At 43.3% G+C, this 18,395-nt stretch overlaps 1 protein-coding gene and 1 long non-coding RNA gene across 4 annotated transcripts; both read left to right on the forward strand.

Moving 5' to 3' along the window:
• Positions 1 to 272: 272 nt before the first annotated feature.
• On the forward strand, positions 273 to 11,219 carry LOC307030921. 2 transcript variants are annotated; one of them, XR_013805823.1, is made up of 4 exons: positions 273 to 597; positions 3,465 to 3,689; positions 8,356 to 8,509; positions 10,134 to 11,219. It is a non-coding gene; the product is annotated as an uncharacterized lncRNA (long non-coding RNA). The 2 variants fall into 2 exon arrangements; XR_013805824.1 differs by lacking the exon at positions 8,356 to 8,509.
• A 717-nt stretch (positions 11,220 to 11,936) lies between these two features.
• Positions 11,937 to 18,248, forward strand: fgf16 (fibroblast growth factor 16). 2 transcript variants are annotated; one of them, XM_079671757.1, is made up of 3 exons: positions 11,937 to 12,871; positions 14,426 to 14,529; positions 16,908 to 18,248. In XM_079671757.1, exons 1-3 carry the CDS (start codon positions 12,568 to 12,570, stop codon positions 17,151 to 17,153), a joined length of 654 nt encoding a protein of 217 aa, XP_079527883.1. In that variant the 5' UTR covers positions 11,937 to 12,567; the 3' UTR covers positions 17,154 to 18,248. The 2 variants fall into 2 exon arrangements, with proteins under 2 accessions (XP_079527883.1, XP_079527884.1); XM_079671758.1 differs by having other exon boundaries at positions 16,911 to 18,248.
• Positions 18,249 to 18,395: the final 147 nt, after the last annotated feature.

The following is an 18,395-nucleotide window of genomic DNA, read 5'->3' on the forward strand; positions in this document are numbered from 1 at the left end:
TGATTTAAGCGAGATGTTGTCAGACCCCTGGAGACACAATGGAAAGTCAGAGTTTAAGCTGCATTCACATGACATGACATGGCAAAGCGGCTCTGCGCTGACGTTGCCTTTATGTTTCTATAGAGAGTGGTGCCGTCCTGCAAGGCAGAAGCGTTACCCTCGCGGTCACAAAATTGTCGCTGGTTCAAGTTTCGGACACGCAACCAATCAGATGACAGCTGTATGTAGCAGAGCAAGCTAGCAGCGGAGGTAACAATAGACCCTAAAGCAGCTTTCACATGATAAGCGATTTTCTCTTTTCTAAACACAAGGTCGGTAGTAAAGAACTTTCAGTGAAAATAGCTAGTTTGTTTCGTTGCTATGGTTACCCACCCTGCCATGTGCTTCTTCTTAAGTGGTCATCTGGCTGATTGGTTGCACGCCATAAGGTCGGTGTATTGTAATTGTAAAATCAGATGTGAACATGCATTTTTGACCACAAAGAAGAGGAGAAGAGGCCAAAGCTGTTTAGAACAGGAATTCACTCATTAACAACCCTAAATATTGACTTGAATATTACTTCTGAGATGCAAACGTACCCAGGTCAAACTACATTTGGTAAGTAAAAAATGTAAAAGCCAATCACCATCTTATAGCAAACACCAACACATGGAGACATGGAAACACGGGAAACATTATGCAGTCAAAGAAACCTGCTCACTTGACAGTACAGAGAACAAGAGTTAGCATTAGCAACAGTAAAAGTTTTGCCAGCAAAAATAAAGAGTATAAAGTTTTAGATGTAAACTGGACACTAAAGCGTATTTGTCCTCCAAATTATCCCAGTAGATGGTAAATTTTTTTGCAACAAGATACCCTGTCAGCTACTGCCAGTTATTTAAATGCTAACCTAGAACATAAACAAAAAAAGATATGTAATACACTTACCCTGTTACCCTTTAGAAACGTCTGCTAGTCGTCGATTTTGGTGCACTACAAGTTATCTGAGGCTGAGGGTCTGACTGAGGCTTCAACATGCGTTATGGCTGAATCCCCCCAATGTTTACATCGTCAGCCATCTTGATCTGATGCGCATTGCGCTAACCTGGCGCACCTGGCGGAGCCGCAGGCCTATGTGATTTGCACAATTACATATTCATAGATCCAGAAACAAAACATTTTTCATTAATATCTATCACCAATTACACTTTCGTGATCTCTTGTTCCAATGTATTCGCACAGGGACCTTTTGAATTGTGCTTAAAGTTACTTTTAGGGATTGTATTTATAAATCATTTTGTATTTTCTTATTCTCAGAAGCTCAGGTATTGCTTTTTGTGTATGAATTGTCACCTGTGCAAAAGAATACAAAACTTGTATACAGCATGACTTGATCCCAAATTGCATAAACATTTGAACCCTCTTTAACTATCAACTAAACCAATGGTGCACTATAAAGACACTGTACAACCTGCAGGTAAACCAAAGAGCCTTTGTTCAGCCACCCTGTGCCTGATAACATTTTTGCCTCTTAATCCGCTGCAAATCGACTCAAACAAGGAAATAAAAAACTCCCATTTGATTCGGTAAATCCGTTTGGCACGTAAACAAGGACTTCTCTCATTGTGTGATACCAAAGAGAGGCAGAGTCTCATCAAATTACCAAAGCTATTCATATCTACCTCCCCTCTACTGGAAAGATTTAGGTAGAAACCAATCCCATCTTTCCGCAACAATCTTTAGTCTCTCTTAATTGTCCAGTGTTTAACTACTAGATTAAATAGCTTCAGACGTACAGCCAGTGCATGACATTAGGCATTCCAAATGTAAACTAACTCCAATAAAAATAACCTCAAAATACAAACTTCCCTTTGACAGTCTTAAGACTTTTGTCTCTGTGTTAATCTCCATCACTGTTGTTTTCTTTGTTGTCCTGTAAGCATTTTTTAGACCAGAGAGAGGCAGGCACAAAGTATAATCCTGGATTAAAACCCCCTGTTTATTGTGATACAAGTTAATCATGGAAGTAGAAGAAAGACGCCCTTTTCAACTGTATAGTAAATATATGCATATCCCCAACACAAGATGCTTTTACAAATTACCAAATGTTATGCTGTTTAATTATTTTTTTTTTAAAGAAAAAATGTGGGTTCAATATGTTTGATTTAAAAAAAAAATAAAGGTTGGCCTTCAAGAGTTAGCGAACTGCTCCCCCGAGTAGAAACACGATCAACCAATGTTGTCCAAAGAAAATGAATGAATTATTGCGTGTGTCATTTCTCATTACAAGTAAGAAGTCATAGGGAGAAGTAGCCATGAACTACGCATCATAGTCTCTTTGCAATAGCAACGAGAGAACATATTTGCAGTCTAACTGAGAAATGAATTACCCGGTTTGTTACAAAAAGAAATAAAACATCTCAGAGGAAACAAAATGCTTGCAATGGCAAAATATTTTGAAGTGGATATCATTCTTCATTTGGAAACATCCTTGGCTTGTTCAGTGTGGACCACAGGGACAGAGCAGCTAGAAGTTTTTGGAAGACTTCGTTTTCTTTGTGAGTAGCTCCAAGCTGCTGTAAGGACATGGCTTGTGCATCCTGGTGTCCTCCAGCACTGACATGTTCTCTTTCTCTGATAAACTATTACCTCTCTATAGGCGACCTACAGCCAAGCACTGAAATATTGTCTTCTTGATGGTGTGGACTGACTGTGAATGGATATGTATAACTGGTAGAAAAAGCCTCACCATAAGATGTTGTGTAATCAGTGCTTTGGCATTGTTATCCAATTGCTGCAACATAGCCAAAAGCACAAACATGTACAGTTCTTGCTTAGTCTCATGCAACCTAACAAACTCAATACAAAATGGCATTTGTGTGTGTTTGGCTGCAAACACCTAGATTGATTAAGCCTTTGTATGATAGTCGAACAACAGGTGTCTTTGTGCATATATGGCTGCAGAGAGCGCCCGGCGCTTAGGGTTTCACTCTTTGAAACTGATATGGGTGAGCTGCTTTTCTCAGGCCTAACCCCAAATCTGCCGTTGATGGACAGACCACCCAACTCTCGGCTCTTACAGGCGCACAGTAAAGGCAGCCCCCTGTCATTCTCCTTTGGGAAAGAAATAGATCAGTCGACTGTTTGTCAAGCGCACTGTCAGGGTCTCCTTCGCAATCAAACAGCCAGATTTCCTAAACAACGGTATTACACTAATGGATACCTCTGGAATACATGCAGTGCTTTACAAACCCAAACCTCTACATCAGTCTTAAGATGGCTTAAATGTGACAGCAGCAGCACCGACAGAAAAAAAGGTCATGCCTTGCTCTTTGTTGACGTACAGAAATGTATATTGTAGGAAAAATAAGACAATGGGATCAGTAAAAGTAAAATCCCGAAAGATAAATTACATTTTTATGGATATCTTTCCTCTTCAACTCTCCAGTAAAGTCTCTGTTTCACTTTATTGTTGGACTTTATAGGAAGTTTCTGCCCTGTATTCTGATCAGAGAAAAGATTCCCGCAGGACGTCGCAGTGCCAGAGACGAGGATGCCAGAGCCATTGGTCAGAGGCGGAGGGGTTAGCCTCGCTGGGCTGCTCATCTGACAGCGCTCTGGGGCCAAAAGTGGACTCAGACTGAGACAAAAGATTCACACCCATCCTCTTCCCTCCAGAAGAATCCTTTCCAAGAAGTCCTACTCATCAGGTACAGGGCATACAAAGCCTCTAAGTACCAATTTACAATTTGTTATATATTTACAGCAAATGGTCACATATACTAGAGCTATAAACATAAATAGAGTGGGTATTTAGTTAAGGTTTCAAATCCTAAGCCAAAGGCAAGCAGACCTATCTCTTTATCTCTTGTCATGGCACATCACACTCAATATCTTCTTGGACACAAACTCTACATCTATCTTTTTCCCAGTTTGTTTTCTTCTGTCAAAAGACATGCTGCTACATGGTTACCAATATTTGCAAAAGGATACAAGTCATGTTTGGCTGGTGAGGAGGGCAACCCTGTACAAGTCCAAATCCTAAACATGTGTTCCCCCCCTCGCTGGATGAGATCTGAGATACTGATAATTACTTTCATGGCTTTTCTGGGTAGAGCTCTTTCTGAGGGAACCCCTCCCCAATTAAACTGGGGCCCCATGTGTCTCTCCAATCCACAAAATGGGAACCGGACCGAATACCTCGGCCAACAAACAACACTATATAAGCCACACAAATTCAACACTATTCTCAAGAGGGAACAAACTCAATAGCTGGCCTCTGTTCATGAAGTTAAAAAAAATAAGTATAATCCATATGCTTCTAAAAGCGTGAAATGTTAGAAATATTTGTAGAGGCTGGAAGTCGTGACTTTCCGAGAGTAATCCAGCATCCCTGCTCTGAAATAAATCAATCCATTGTCACATAAATCATACAGCATATTAAACAATGTGGGTTGAGAAGAAATTAAGCCCATGATTAATTTTTCTTTGGACATTTTTGTCAAAACGCTTACTTCATCCTACACGTTGTTCATTACTCAAACACATCTGGCTGACAGGTGCCCCGTCTGTTAAATGTTTCATTCCAGCAAAGAGGAGCAAATGGAGAGGAGTGGAGGATAAGGTACTCCATCTTGTATCTGTGATGACATCAGGGCTCTGAGAGCTTGTTAGAGGTGGAGAGCGGCGTTGCTCCGTTTCTACAGACAGAAATCCAGCCCACCGCTGTCAGTGCCCTTTCAAAGCACTGATTACTCCATTTCCAAGGGCCTAATCTCTGTAAACAATCTCTGTTTTCATTATCTTTTAAACTGATTAGCCCTATGAATATAACTTTCCAGCGCTGGACGCAGACAGAAAAAAAGCCCTGCCATATTGATGCCAGCTGTAGCTGCATGACCTTACAAGAGGAATAACGCTGTGATACAAACACAGATATAGAGGAGTGGAATGGGGAAGAGCATATGTGACTAAAACTAGCTGAGAAGTATGACAGACATCGGATAAAAAACGGATTACTTGAGAACAAATCCTTAACCTGCTTGTGGTTTTGCACAATTTGCAGCTGGATATAAAAGTCAAAACCTGAAAATAAACAAAGTCCCAACCATGTTCTATCAAACACAGTTACAACACAGATTGGTAAAGAGGTTTTTGTAGTTTCTCTACTACTACATGTGATATGCAGGGTTTGGACTTGGAAATAATCAAATTAAATGTTGATTGATTCTCTCTTATCTTTCTCTTTCTTTCGATCTCCATGTTCTTCGTGCCATTGGAAATTAAGCATTGCTTTCCACCCCATCTTTTTCTCTCTCCCCTCTTTCTGGACAAAGTGATGTAACGTTTGCCAGCACATGTCTCCATCTGTTAACAAACACTTTCAATATGTTGAGAACAACATCTTGGCCCTCAACGTACTCCATCAGGATGTGATGAACGCTGTGCACCTGTCTCAGCCTCCAGCCTTGTTTCTGGCAGCGTAGACAGTGTCTCAACTTAACAACTATTCGCCCCCATGACATCAAAGACGGAGAAGTTGAAGACTTCAGATGAAAACAGTGGGTTTGTGTGCTTTCTTTTCCATTTTAGCCTCCCAATACAAATCATCAACAATGAACCCAATGCCCCCATTAATTCGTTTGGCGTTTTCTCATTTGCCAAAAATCACTTTAAGTCAATTAAAATGTCTCTGGTGGAGAAACTGTTTAATGTCAAGGAGCACACGAGAGACATGCCTTCTGTTAATCTTATTTGGTAAACAAACGTTAAGCGTTCACATGCACAGGCCCACAGAATAACCCCAATCTGTAAATCACTCTAGACAGTAAATTACCTCCACTAATATACCAGAGTGTTCACTTAAGTCAACAACGGAGCAGAGAATAGCAGCAAAACGACGTCAGAAGCTGAGGCGGCCTTGATTACAGAAACTGAGAAAGAACTCATCGGCTCACGCCAGCAGAGTCAGCGAGTTGGACTCTGCCTTTGTTTCGTGACACGGAGGAATGTTTAAGAATGAAAGCAACAACAACAAAAAAAGGAGGCCCTGTGTCACCCCGCTCTGAACTCCCCACTTTAATTAACTAATGTATCTCCATTTGTCATAGCGTGACATTGCATGATTCTGAGGCAATCTGAGATGTTGGCTGGGCTCTGAGAGGGGAAAACATCAGCACCCTCTACTGACGGGGCCGGCCAGCTTCACGGCCCCAGCGGACTTTGATTTAATATATTTCGCTTACATGAAGGTTGCTCGTTTAATTATCATCTTGCGGTAATGCTGCCACTGAGCTGCTAGCTAATGAGGACCAGATCCGTCCTCTGAGAGAGAATAATCTGTGCTGCTTTAGTTTAAGTCATTATGAGCGTTATTAAACACTAAGGGTTACAAAAATGACAATAAAGTAGAAAAGAAAAGTGTCAGAACCACACAAGGGGCTACACACTTAGCATCTGGCCCTATATAAGTGGATAACTACAGTCTATATACACTTCTTTTATGATAAGACAACTTGGCTCTTGTTTTTAGGGACTGTACACAAATTATTAGAGAGAGGGCAATATCTGTATCAAGCTAAATGTATCAATGTTATAATGTAATGTAAACAATTACAAATGTTTAAAGACACTATGTTAAAATGATTCTACCATTAGCATAGTATTTCTTATCTTAGATTCATAATCCATTTTAAATGATGAAGCTGAATGTGTTGTACTTTTTCTCTCACTCAATAGTAGGTTTAAAAAAGTGTAACATTGGGGAGGGCCTTTTTTTATAAAGAGAAAAGCTCGGCCCCTCTCCCAACTCTTATCATTTCACTACAGTCCCTTAAGTACACGTGATAGATGAGGTAAAGCAAATCAAATCAATACATTTAACAAATGTCTTTCCTGTAGCTATGCACATATCAAAGGCTATGCTGACTAAAATAGAAGTGCAAAGCATTTTCTATCACATCACAAGATTAGTGAGAAAGCAAATATAAACTCTGATTCCAGGAAAGGTTGTCATTATAAATCCTTCCCTCCCACATCTGCTTGGACTATAGGGGACAATACGTCAGTATGGCAGGTAGAAGTTTTAGACATATTTGGCTTTTTCTTTAAAAGGGGAATGACTAAATATAAAGTGTGGGATAAAGGTTTGCGTCAGCACCGAGATATTCTGAGACACGGGACGCCTGGCCTTTTTCATCTCTGTTTAACTGAACTTGCATCAGTATGTCACTGTCTCCTCGGCTAAACAAATTAGTGTGTTTGATTGATCAAAGTTTATATGAGAGGGGGTATTTGATTTCAAACAGTGAGGGGAGAGAAGGAGGGAAGAAGAGAAAGAGGGGGAATGTAGATGTTAAGACACAGGAAGAGTGAGAGGGCAAGGGAGGGGTGAAAGAAAGAGAAGAAGAAGAAGAAGAAGAAAAAGAGAGGCTGAGCAGCTGGATTGCCATGTAAATAGCTGTGCAGATAGGTAGGGTTGGGCTCCGTGCCAAAGGCTCTACAAAGGGCTCCTAACATCTGTTTGAGGGTAGATTCCTGCTCTGTGTTGTTGTAAGAATAATAGTCTCGCTCTGAGGGCCTGTTCCCTCATCAGACAGGATCATGATCACGCATATACAATCTCTAACATCAGACCGCAGCCCTGCAGAGCTGAGAAACACAAGTCGAGCTGTTATTGACGTTATTACACCGCAGCTCAGTCATCAGGCAGGATGGACAGGTGGAACATCGCTCAGATAGAGAGGGCTGCTTCCAGCTCGTAGAGCGGGAGCAGAATAATGTGAGGCTGATATTTATTAGACTCAATATGCAGCACAATCCTAAAGATGTAATTTCATAGATGAATCAGTAGCTTATGATTAGCTTAAAAACCCAACTCATAACATGGATAAGTAGGAAGGCCCCACCATGAAATCCAGCATTTAGTGTTCCAGTGTCTGCTTAAGTCACCCGACTAATGAAAACAGCAAAACCACGAGTTTGGAGTACGGATAATTAACTGCTAAACCAAAGTATTGGAGACAAACTTAAAATATTCCTACCAAGGTTTTCCCATCAAGCAAGAAAAAATTGAGTGGGACATCTCTGTTGGTGTGTCATGACAAGAATCTTTTCCCCTCTCCCAAGAACATATGCAAGCAATTTGTATAACAAATGTTGGTTTTAGTCTGTGTTCCTTGCATACTCGTGGCTTCTCAAAAACCTGGAGGGCTTCATTCGTTAGTGCTTAAAAGCAAAGCAAACTCATTAATTAACACTATCTTCACATGGGGTGGCCAAAGTAAGCAGGCGCTGAAATGTTACACCATTACCTAAATTCACATGCATCTGTATGTGTCTTCCCCCCCCCTGGTTACCCTCCCACCCCTGCCCCAGCGCACACGGTGCCCTTGAACAAGGCCGAAGGACCACCTGCGTGAAAGAGGAGACCCTCTCTGTTATGTCTCTGCTCGGGAATGAAATAACACGGAATCCAGCTCTGCAAATAACTCACAGTGAAGATCATTTTCCACATGCTGCTTGACAAAAGGTAAAATAAGAACAGATGATGTCCTCTCTCCTCTCTCTCTCTCTGGGAGTGTGCTGCTCCACTCAACAACCCTTGCACTCGGCTGTGCTGCTTTGCTGGCCCGGGTACGCAGGGTCCTGACCCCTTTAGTCGCCTTGTTAACCGGGCAGTATGAGATACGAGGTCTCATTCCTCACAGCCGCTGACATTGAGTCAGCCATTTTTCATGCCCTCACTGGGGTGAGGTTAAGAGAGGTTCGAGGAACTTGATCCCAGATCAGATGATTATGTGTGAGCCATCGGGAGCAGCAGCAGGCCTTCTTCGAAACTGGGCATCCATCACAGGAGAGGGAGGCTGCTCCAGTAGAGGGGGGGGGGGGGGGCGGGGGGAGGGGGGAGGAGGCTCTGTTTCAGGACTTTCACATTCTTTACATGCAAGGCAGGGCCGTCCCTGGCCGATTTGAGGCCCCATGCAAAGTTATATGATGAGGCCCTCTGTTTCGCGAATCGCGAGCGTCAACGGGGGGGGGGGGGCTAGTGGAGCCTTGCAGCAACGAAACCGTGCCGCACCACACTAATTGCGCCGCATAAGCTCAGTTGAGGCTCCCTCCGCAAGATCTTTCCCCCTCCGCAAGATGAGGCCCCCTCCGTAAGTTGAGGCCCCACGCAGTCTGTGTGATCTTCCTGTAGGGAGGGACGGCCCTGATGCAAGGAATGACATTTTTTTAGCATATTGTTGAGGAATTTGCCCAAATAAAATGCAGCATCAGAGAAGGAAATTGCTTGATATTTGGGGAAATGTGTTGAGAGATGCTTGTCGGAGGATTTTGTTACCTTTGGACTGAATCTGTTTTCTCCCTGTTTACAGTCTTAATGTTAAGCTAAGCTAACCAGCTGCTGGCTGTGGTTTTGTATAACCGCACAGAAATGAGAGTGGTATTCATTTTCTCATGTACCTCTCGCCATGAAAGCATATTTCCCAAAAATCTGTTTCTTTAACTTCAACAATGACACTACGAGATAGAGACAAGCACCTCAAGCGAGCTCCTTAATCGAATCAAACGCACCTCAGTCTGCACAACATACCGACCTTTGCTCACCCCTCTGAAGAGGACACATATGAAGTTTGTCTAATCAAATAAACAGGTGAGGCACTTATTAGCCTCCAATTCCCACTGCAAGTGTAACTTCATTTTCAATTTCTCCTCTCTGGCTGTGACTCATGGGAGAGCAACTTCAAAGCTGCAGCCATGCACTTGAGGTCATTATCTTCATTTCTATATCCTCTGCAGGTTCTCAGCATATGGGAACATTTTAACTTTGGACTTTTTTCTGTGTCTGCAGCCATAAATCTGCCATGTCAACTATAAAATAAAACTGACCAGTACCAGATGTAGCTCTAATAGCTACCAAAAAAAGGAATGAAATCAAAATGTACCACCTCTAGATTTTGATTCTAAAGTTTAATACCGTGTAAGATTGATTTCAGTTTTGTACACAAGAGATGGACAGTGAGCGAATGTCGCCCAAGTTGAGGATAAGAAAAGGGAGTAGGTTGTTTCTTTTTTATTTCTCTGTTTTGCTCAATCTTTTCCTTTCTTTCTCCCCTTCTCTTTTCTTTAATCTCTCTCTTTCCACCCTTTAGCTGAGACGAATCCCCCTTTCATCCTCTTCTGCAGCGAGGGCCCTGGTGTCTGCTCACACAAAGCCTGACCATCCCTGACTCCTTGTCAACCCCTTGCCCAATTCATCAAGCAGAGGCCCATGGGCATTCATCACCCCCACCACCTTTCATATCCCGCACCAGCTGAAAGCCACTGTCCCTCCTCTGACTTCAATGCAGCCATGACACACCCCTAAGATTTATAGTGGCATAATTAGTAGCAGTGAAAAAGGCCTGCGTGCTTTGGAGGGTCAATCATACTGTATCCCACTCAGAGGAGCTCCCAAAGAAAGTCACATCTGTTTCTAAATAGATTTCACAGCCACCACAAAAGTTGATGAATTAGCCAAATAACAAGAAGCTGGGAAATGTGTCGAAGGCTAACAGTGACATCAAAACAATCAAACATACTTTGGGTAATTCTAACATGCTATTTGTCACCATTCATGGGAGCGGGACGCTGTCATATCTCCCCTTTCTCTCCAGGGAAGCTGCTGCTGCTTGTGATGAGCAGCTCAACGGAAAGAACTCCCCCTGAAGACGGGGTTTTCCAAAAACAGCTTGAAGGAGGTCTAAAATAACATGCCTAATAGTTAAACGGTGTTATTGATGTAATCATGCCCTGCCCTCCCACCCGTCCTGCTGTCACTGATATCTCAAGAACAGTGAACTAATTAAAACACTCCTGGAGTTTGTTTTCATTTCAATCCTCACACAGAAAGAAAGTCTTCTCTAAACAGCTGCCTCTCTCTTTTTTTCCCTGCGAAGACACAAGTTTGGACCCGTTGCCCCACTGTGCAGAGAAGAGATGCAAAATCCCCATTCAATCATAAATCACACCTATTATCCATTATTCCTGTTGTGGCTTTCTCTGTGTTCCCTTTCATGTGCATGGTTGCACAGTTCACTTTACACCTGAACAAAATTAAATAACTTGTGGTCTAGCTCACATTTATTTAACAGTGTTGTTAAGTACAGCTTTTGCCATATGAAAAATATGAACATAACAGATCAATGTTTATGATAACACAATAAAGCCAAAGTGTAACTTGTTATTTGAGTATTCACATGTAAGGGTATTTTATTTATATTATAGCAACAGTAATTATACTTTTCAGATTATGTTTTTACATCATTTTTTATGACACACTCTTTTATATATTTATTTGGTAAATTGTTGATTTTTGATTTGTCTTTTTATTCCTACTTTTACAAAGTATATGTGAATGTTCCCCAAACCACAACTGTTAAATCAGGGAGGACATTTGTTGTAAAGTAGTTAAATGTATACCGGTATATGTTTACTTTCTGTGTGTGGTTCTTCCGCTATACTGTTTCATCTAGCAACATAATTAGTAAGCAGCAACACTTTTGTGGAGAAGCAGTACTTATTTGAAACTTTTTTTCTTCTTTAAATTACATCTTAAAGATGACTCCAGAAGTGCATACAGTCTCTGCTGCAGTCAGATTTGATACTACACGTCATCAGCTTTTGGATTTTCCTTTTTTTCCCTTGCTTGCCAGTAGTACAAGTGGTTTAGCTGCTGGTTTGCTGGAGCACATTGCAAACGTTGAGCAGAGGGGCGAGGAAGCACCTGCTTCCAACGAGGAGGTGGAGAAAATGCTCTCATGAAAACGTCCAGTGGTTGGCACTGACACTTCTGCAGGAGGTTAGATGGCTCTGAGATTAAACTCAGGTTATTTTGATAATTTTCTGGGCGCGAAGCCTTCGCCTGATACTTTGTGGTTTTCCTTTTTTTTTTCTTCTCCAGGAGAGCCTATGGTGTGACCAAAAAGCAGTCACAGTAAATTATGGATTGCCTTTGTGGTGGAGTGGTTGTTGCAGTTTAAATGATAAATGTAGATGTTCGGCTTTGTGTCAGCTACCAGTTGTGTTTTAACAATGGTGATCTTCGCTACTGCCTCTGTGTCGCATTCAAACAAAAATAAAAGTGTTGCCTGCGCCAGGATGGACGATATGGTTTTATCAGACAGCCTCGGACTGCGTTCAGGAGCGCAGCAGGAGCTATGAGGAGACACTGCTGGACTCGGATTTGCTTGGTCGGAAGATAGTTATATCTTTGTGAGAGCGCAGTGAAAAACGCGTAAAGACAGCGGCACCATCAGTGGTAAAAGTTGAACTGAAAGTTCACATTCAGTGAGGAAACTGATGCGCGTAAGAAGGGATGCCAGCCAGGCGTGGCTTGTGTTTGAATATCCAATGTGAGAATGCGTGGGGAGTATGTATATAATAGAGTCTTTCCATCTGATAAACAGAGATATCAAACTGATGATTATAGCAAAGGACGATCAATAAGCTGAAAGGACGCTGCTGGTTTTGGAGTCGCACGGCGCGCTGGGTGCGCTTTGGACTTGTGTAAACTTTACTCTCTCCTTGAGTCACCGAACATTTGAAATGCCTCCGCTTAATTTGACAGCTGTGCACACAATGGCAGAGGTCGGGAGTTTTCTGGGGACAATCGACTTGGATTTACAAACCTTTCCTGCACTCGGGACTGTGCCCTTACCGGAGCCTCCAGTGGGCTTGAATGAGAGGCTGGGGCAGATTGAAGGGAGGATGCAGCGGGGGTCGACGACGGATTTCGGGCACCTGAAGGGGATCTTGAGGCGACGGCAGCTCTACTGCAGGACCGGTTTCCAGCTGGAGATATTCCCCAATGGGACTGTGCATGGGACAAGACAGGACCACAGCAGATTTGGTGAGGATACTTTTCACTTTTTGATAAAAATATTCGTTATATTGAAGATGTTGTCATATTATATTGCTGTCTCAACTGACAGAAATTGTTTATTTTGTCATCAACCATCAATTTATTATAGCCAAACAATAGTTGTGAAGGAGGTGTAAATTAAAAGGTGTGAATAAGGCCTCGGGTAATCTCGAGGAAAGCAATTATCAATAGCTTATTACAAAATGTAATTACAATTGTGCCATGTAATATATCATGTTCCCTCACTTAAGATAATTTCCCCTGCTGTCACTCTGAAACTAGGTGAAGTGAGTTTAATTAGGAGCCTTTTTTTCCTGCCGCGCTCCCCAGTGAATGCTCGTGCGTCACAGTCACCTGGCCACACACCTTTGCGCGTGGGGGGCAGGTGTCTCTCCTCAGCCGCGCAAACAAGCTGCGCGTGCGCGAGTCACCCTAACAGCAACAGTGAGCGCGCGCACCGGCTCTGAAGATTTGGTATCATTAATGTACATGGAGCGAGGTGCGGCTCGCGGGAGAATGATAAACAAGTGAGGTCAGATACGCACATGTCTCGCGCCTCATATCAATGCAGTCATCTCTCGCAGGTGCAGGCTGGCTCGCTCGCTGCGGGGAAAAAAAGCGGAATAACCCTAAATTAAAGCATGACCACTGCGGAATTCAGGAAAGTTTAATGTTCAGACTTGAGCCAAAACAAGCCGGTGTACAGGGATGGGTGGTCCGCGTGTTTGTCTCTGGCTTCACTTAGATTTAAAATGCAAGGTCTTTGTCAGAGCTGCATGGAAGACGTGGCTTTGATTAAAGGGATATGAAACACACTGTTCACCCCACAAAAAAATTAGAGGGATCTTCTCTGTCATTCTCTGGCATCAGATGAGGTCGGAGAGATGGGGACCAGGTGGCTGTACGCCGGCCTCTGCCAGTCAGCTCAGCCAGCTGGATCCTCTCTGACTAACCTCGGCATCACAACAGCCAATAGCTTTTAATTTTACCACTTGTTTTCCTGCCTTTGAAGTACATGTTCACTTTACTGTAACCTTCAGTGAGTCAGGAGCCCACTAAACAACAAACCCACATCTCAGCTTCTCCGTCTGTATTAGTAGCCACTGGGAAATCCCAAAAGACAGGATGCACACTTTTATAGACACCACAACCTTTTAATGTAGTGAGTGATCTATGTGCCTCCGACCAGGAAGCTAGAAAATCTAAGAAATCTTTATCTGGTGCATCCGCTCCGTACATGTGTCCTCAGCTGTAATCAATGTCAATATAAATTATGGTGTGGCCTTACAATTGCATTTATTTTCCAGTTGTGGAAGGGAGATGCAAGTATGTTTATTTTTGAACCTGTTGGAACAAAAAGCCACATTTCAGGACATAATGTGACAATAAAGCAAAAGTGAAACTTCCAAAATCAGTTCTCTGATGCATATTTTGACTGGTGTGATGTCACAGAACTGGAGGCCACTTGTTGCTGGGGAGGGTCTTCTGTTCGTGGGCTTTCTTGACTGTTTTGTGCATTGTGTGTGCTCTGTTTGACCTCAGGTATCCTGGAGTTCATCAGTCTGGCAGTTGGTCTGGTCAGCATCAGAGGGGTGGACGCTGGACTCTACCTCGGCATGAATGAGAAAGGAGAGCTCTTTGGGTCGGTGAGTCAAAAGAAAACCCTTCTCCGTTCATTTACAACCCCGCCCTCACTGTGCAGCCCGGGGTCTCATTCACAACAAGTCTGCCACTCGACAAACGTGACTTGTTTAACAGAATGCACTTGTTCACAGCGTCTCGTAGAGAGTTAGACTTTTTCTTTTACAATATACGTCAGTAGGGAGCTATCAAAAATATGTTTTCAGGAGAAATCTGAGAGTTGGTTTGTTATCAAGGTTCCCTGTACGATGGGAAAACTTCAGTGAGACAAAACAAGCCTGTTTCTTTTACAGGGTCGCACACTCTGTCACACATTTCCCTCTTCTTTTTCTTCACAATAGGGACAGATACATTTATAAAGGAATTAGATCCAAAGTTGAACAGGAACACTAGCAAAGAAAATAAAAACAGAAATGTATTATTCTTGTATTTCATGTGAAGTCTTTGAAGGAGTTGCAGATAGTGCAGCTTTTGAGAGCAAATCTACCTCTTCCTTTAGTTTTGAGATGAGCAGAAATATTTACATATTTTCCCAGAGTGGAGACAGGAGTGTTTGGAGTCTCTTTGGATGTGTGCTGTGGGTGAATTTGCTGGAGATTACCTCTTTGTGCACAGCTGGACTCAAGTTTTGTCTGCAGTGTTCAGCATTAAAGACATCTCTTGTGCTTTGCTACAGTAAATGTAGCATCAAAAGGATATTCACTTAATCCTGGCAATGTTTCTCTCGTATGCAGTTGGTATCTGGAGACAGAAAGAGAGAAGAGGTAAAGACAATGAAGGGGAAGTATGTGAGGGTTACCTGTATCAGGTGTCCCAGGGCATTACCTGGGGGCCCCTCAGGGCTCAGACTCCTCCCGGGCTCTGAGCATTTTGAACAGAGGCTACTTTTAAGCACGGCCATTATGTTGAAAGTGCAGATATTGTTACGCCGTGCTATCAGAGTCTGGCATCCTGGAGCCTTGACCCTGGGGTAAGGGGGGGGGGGGGAGGCGGGAGGCGGTGATTTGAGGGGGGTAATTGCACACCTGACTGAGTCACCTGACTGACAGAGGGATGTAGACACGTCTGTCTGTAGCTGAGAGGCCTGGAGGTGGAGGGGGGTGGGGGACAGGTAAAAGGGTGCAACAGCCAGACCTCGGTTAGCTTTTGATTTGATGAGGCGTGTGTGTGTGTGTGTGTGTGTGTGTGTGTGTGTGTGTGTGTGTGTGTGTGTGTGTGTGTGTGTGTGTGTGTGTGTGTGTGTGTGTGTGTGTGTGTGTGTGTGTGTGTGTGTGTGTGTGTGTGTGTGTGTGTGTGTGTGTGTGTGTGTGTGTGTGTGTGTGTGTGTGTGTGTGTGTGTGTGAGTGTGTGAGAGAGTGTGTGTGTGAGTGAGAGAGAGAGAGAGGTTGGAGCTGGCCCAGTCATGTGCCCTCAGGGCTGTGTTTACAGACAACAGTTTCACCACATAGCCGCAGCCAAGCAGAGCCTGACAGCCAATCAACAAAATTGCTGCTGGAATAAATACTTGCACAAACACTTGTTAGAACCGTACTGTGTGTTCAAAGACGGGACTGGCCGTGTACAGAAACCACATGAAAGTTGTGTTTAATTGGAAAAAAGGGGTGGGATAGTGACACCTTTAAAAAAGTGGTTTGCATTTTGCCCCCGATGATACCCCAAATTCAGCTGAGGTTGGACCCTCTTGCTGCATGACTGAATTGTCTTGGCAGGAGAGCAGCTCCAGCCCTGATGTCTCTTATTGTTCTCACACACTCACTCAGCCAGCACACTCTCACCTGCTGAACCCACAGCCATCGCTCATGCTGCGCTGTCAGTGCAGACAGAGGCTGTGAGAGCTGCTGTGTGTGTGTGTGTGTGTGTGTGTGTGTGTGTGTGTGTGTGTGTGTGTGTGTGTGTGTGTGTGTGTGTGTGTGTGTGTGTGTGTGTGTGTGTGTGTGTGTGTGTGTGTGTGTGTGTGTGTGTGTGTGTGAGTGAGTGAGAGACAACATGAGAGAGCGAGGGAAGATTGTTGCATCACGGGGAGGGAAACAATTCCCCATGCACAAGGAGAGGTTAACAGGTCCGAGGAAAAAGCGTGGGGCGTAAAGTGGAAAGCAGCTCGTAATGACTTCCCCTCTTTTGTCATAATAAGCACCTGCCTTAATGAGTTTCTACCGGTTCATTTCAGCTTTCAAGTGTGCTCCTGAATAGGTTAATGAAATACACAAACTAGCACACTAGGAGGAGTGGGATCTGATTGCCAAATGGCATCATCCATTTCAATCTCAGCTGCATTTCTTTCTGTATAATCATGATTCTGTTGCAAATGTACCTTTCTTTTTCTCACTCAGTGGCGTGTATGCAGGCCTTTAGCATGTGACTAATGATTTGTTCTGTCCACCAGCAGAAGCTGACTGCGGAATGCGTATTCAGGGAGCAGTTTGAGGAGAACTGGTACAACACCTACGCTTCGACGCTGTACAAGCACGCGGAGACGGGACGCTTGTACTACGTGGGCTTAAACAAAGACGGCTCGCCCCGGGAGGGCAACAGGACTAAAAAACACCAGAAACTCACCCACTTCTTACCCAGGCCGGTGGAGATTGAGAAGATCCCTCAGGCGTACAGGGACTTATTCCAGGACAGGTGACCAGTGCTTACGCTTGGAGAACTGCTTTCAGAAAGAGAGGAGCAGAGAGGGGGTGTTGTGGATATTTTGGACCTGGTACAGAACTGTTTACCCTCAGCTCCCCCTGAGGTCACTGTGTTTGCGCCTCGGCCCACCGCCAAGCACTGACATAAACATTGAATGTCGGCGGGAGATGTTATCTTGTAAAACCACTGCATGGATGGAGGAGGCCCACATGACTGCTCAGCTGTGGGGGGATCAAATCAGGTGCCATGTTTTCTCAATAACCACTTTTAAGAGGTAAAGGCATAGATACTGAAGGGAATGGTTTTGGCACTAAGATGGGGGGGGGGGGGGAATGAATGGTGGGCTATGAGAACACCATTAGAGACTTTTAGGAGTTCAACGTGACGGGAAGCACCGCAGATGTAACTATGTGCATTTGTCATGCACTATGTAGAGTTAAGGAAGGAAAAGGGCACATTCCACATACACAGGGATGGATATAAGAAGAAACTGTAAAGTGACAGGGTGGGACGGTCAGGTAGAAGAAGAATGTCTGTGAGGCAGAGAGCAAACTGTTACAAGACAAACTGGGCTTTTATTAAGTTTACTTTAAAATCTAAGATAAGAAAAAGGGGAATGATTGAATTCATTGAAGATGAATGCGTGATAGATGAAGAGCACTTACTGCACATCCCCTCCTCGATCTGTAGGCTCACTGGTAGTCAGAGTCTAATGATCTCTTTTGCCACATTTTAAATATCAAATGGCGTCTTGTAGCATTTGTATGCCATACAGGCTATCAAGAGTCGGGACAAAAGCACTTCTCTGACTGTGGTTGTAAAGAATTGTGAGGGGATGTTTTTAAAGGATGGTGACTTGTAATGTTCATAGTGTCCGGAACATTACTAAAAATGCAAGCAGCAGAGGTGTACATATGGGTGATCCTATTTATGAGATGTACAATATATTTATTTTCTACATATAAAGTATAAATATATATATTTATTTATTGCAAAGACTTTATTTTGTAATGAACTCGGACTGTAGATTCTACTGAAATTACACATAAAAAACTGCAATGAACATGACAATAAAATTGTCCTGCTCGAACTCATTGTGAGAGACTATTTTTCCTTGGATGAAAATCTGATGTACCAATTGAAACCAGATATAGAATCGATGTGAATGTTGCATTTCTTTACTTTTGTTTTCAGCCATGCTAGCAGAATGATAATGTAGGCCAGCTGGACTTCGGTC

This window comes from Notothenia rossii (assembly GCF_949606895.1).
Source record: "Notothenia rossii genome assembly, chromosome: 3".
Classification (NCBI taxonomy): domain Eukaryota; kingdom Metazoa; phylum Chordata; class Actinopteri; order Perciformes; family Nototheniidae; genus Notothenia; species Notothenia rossii.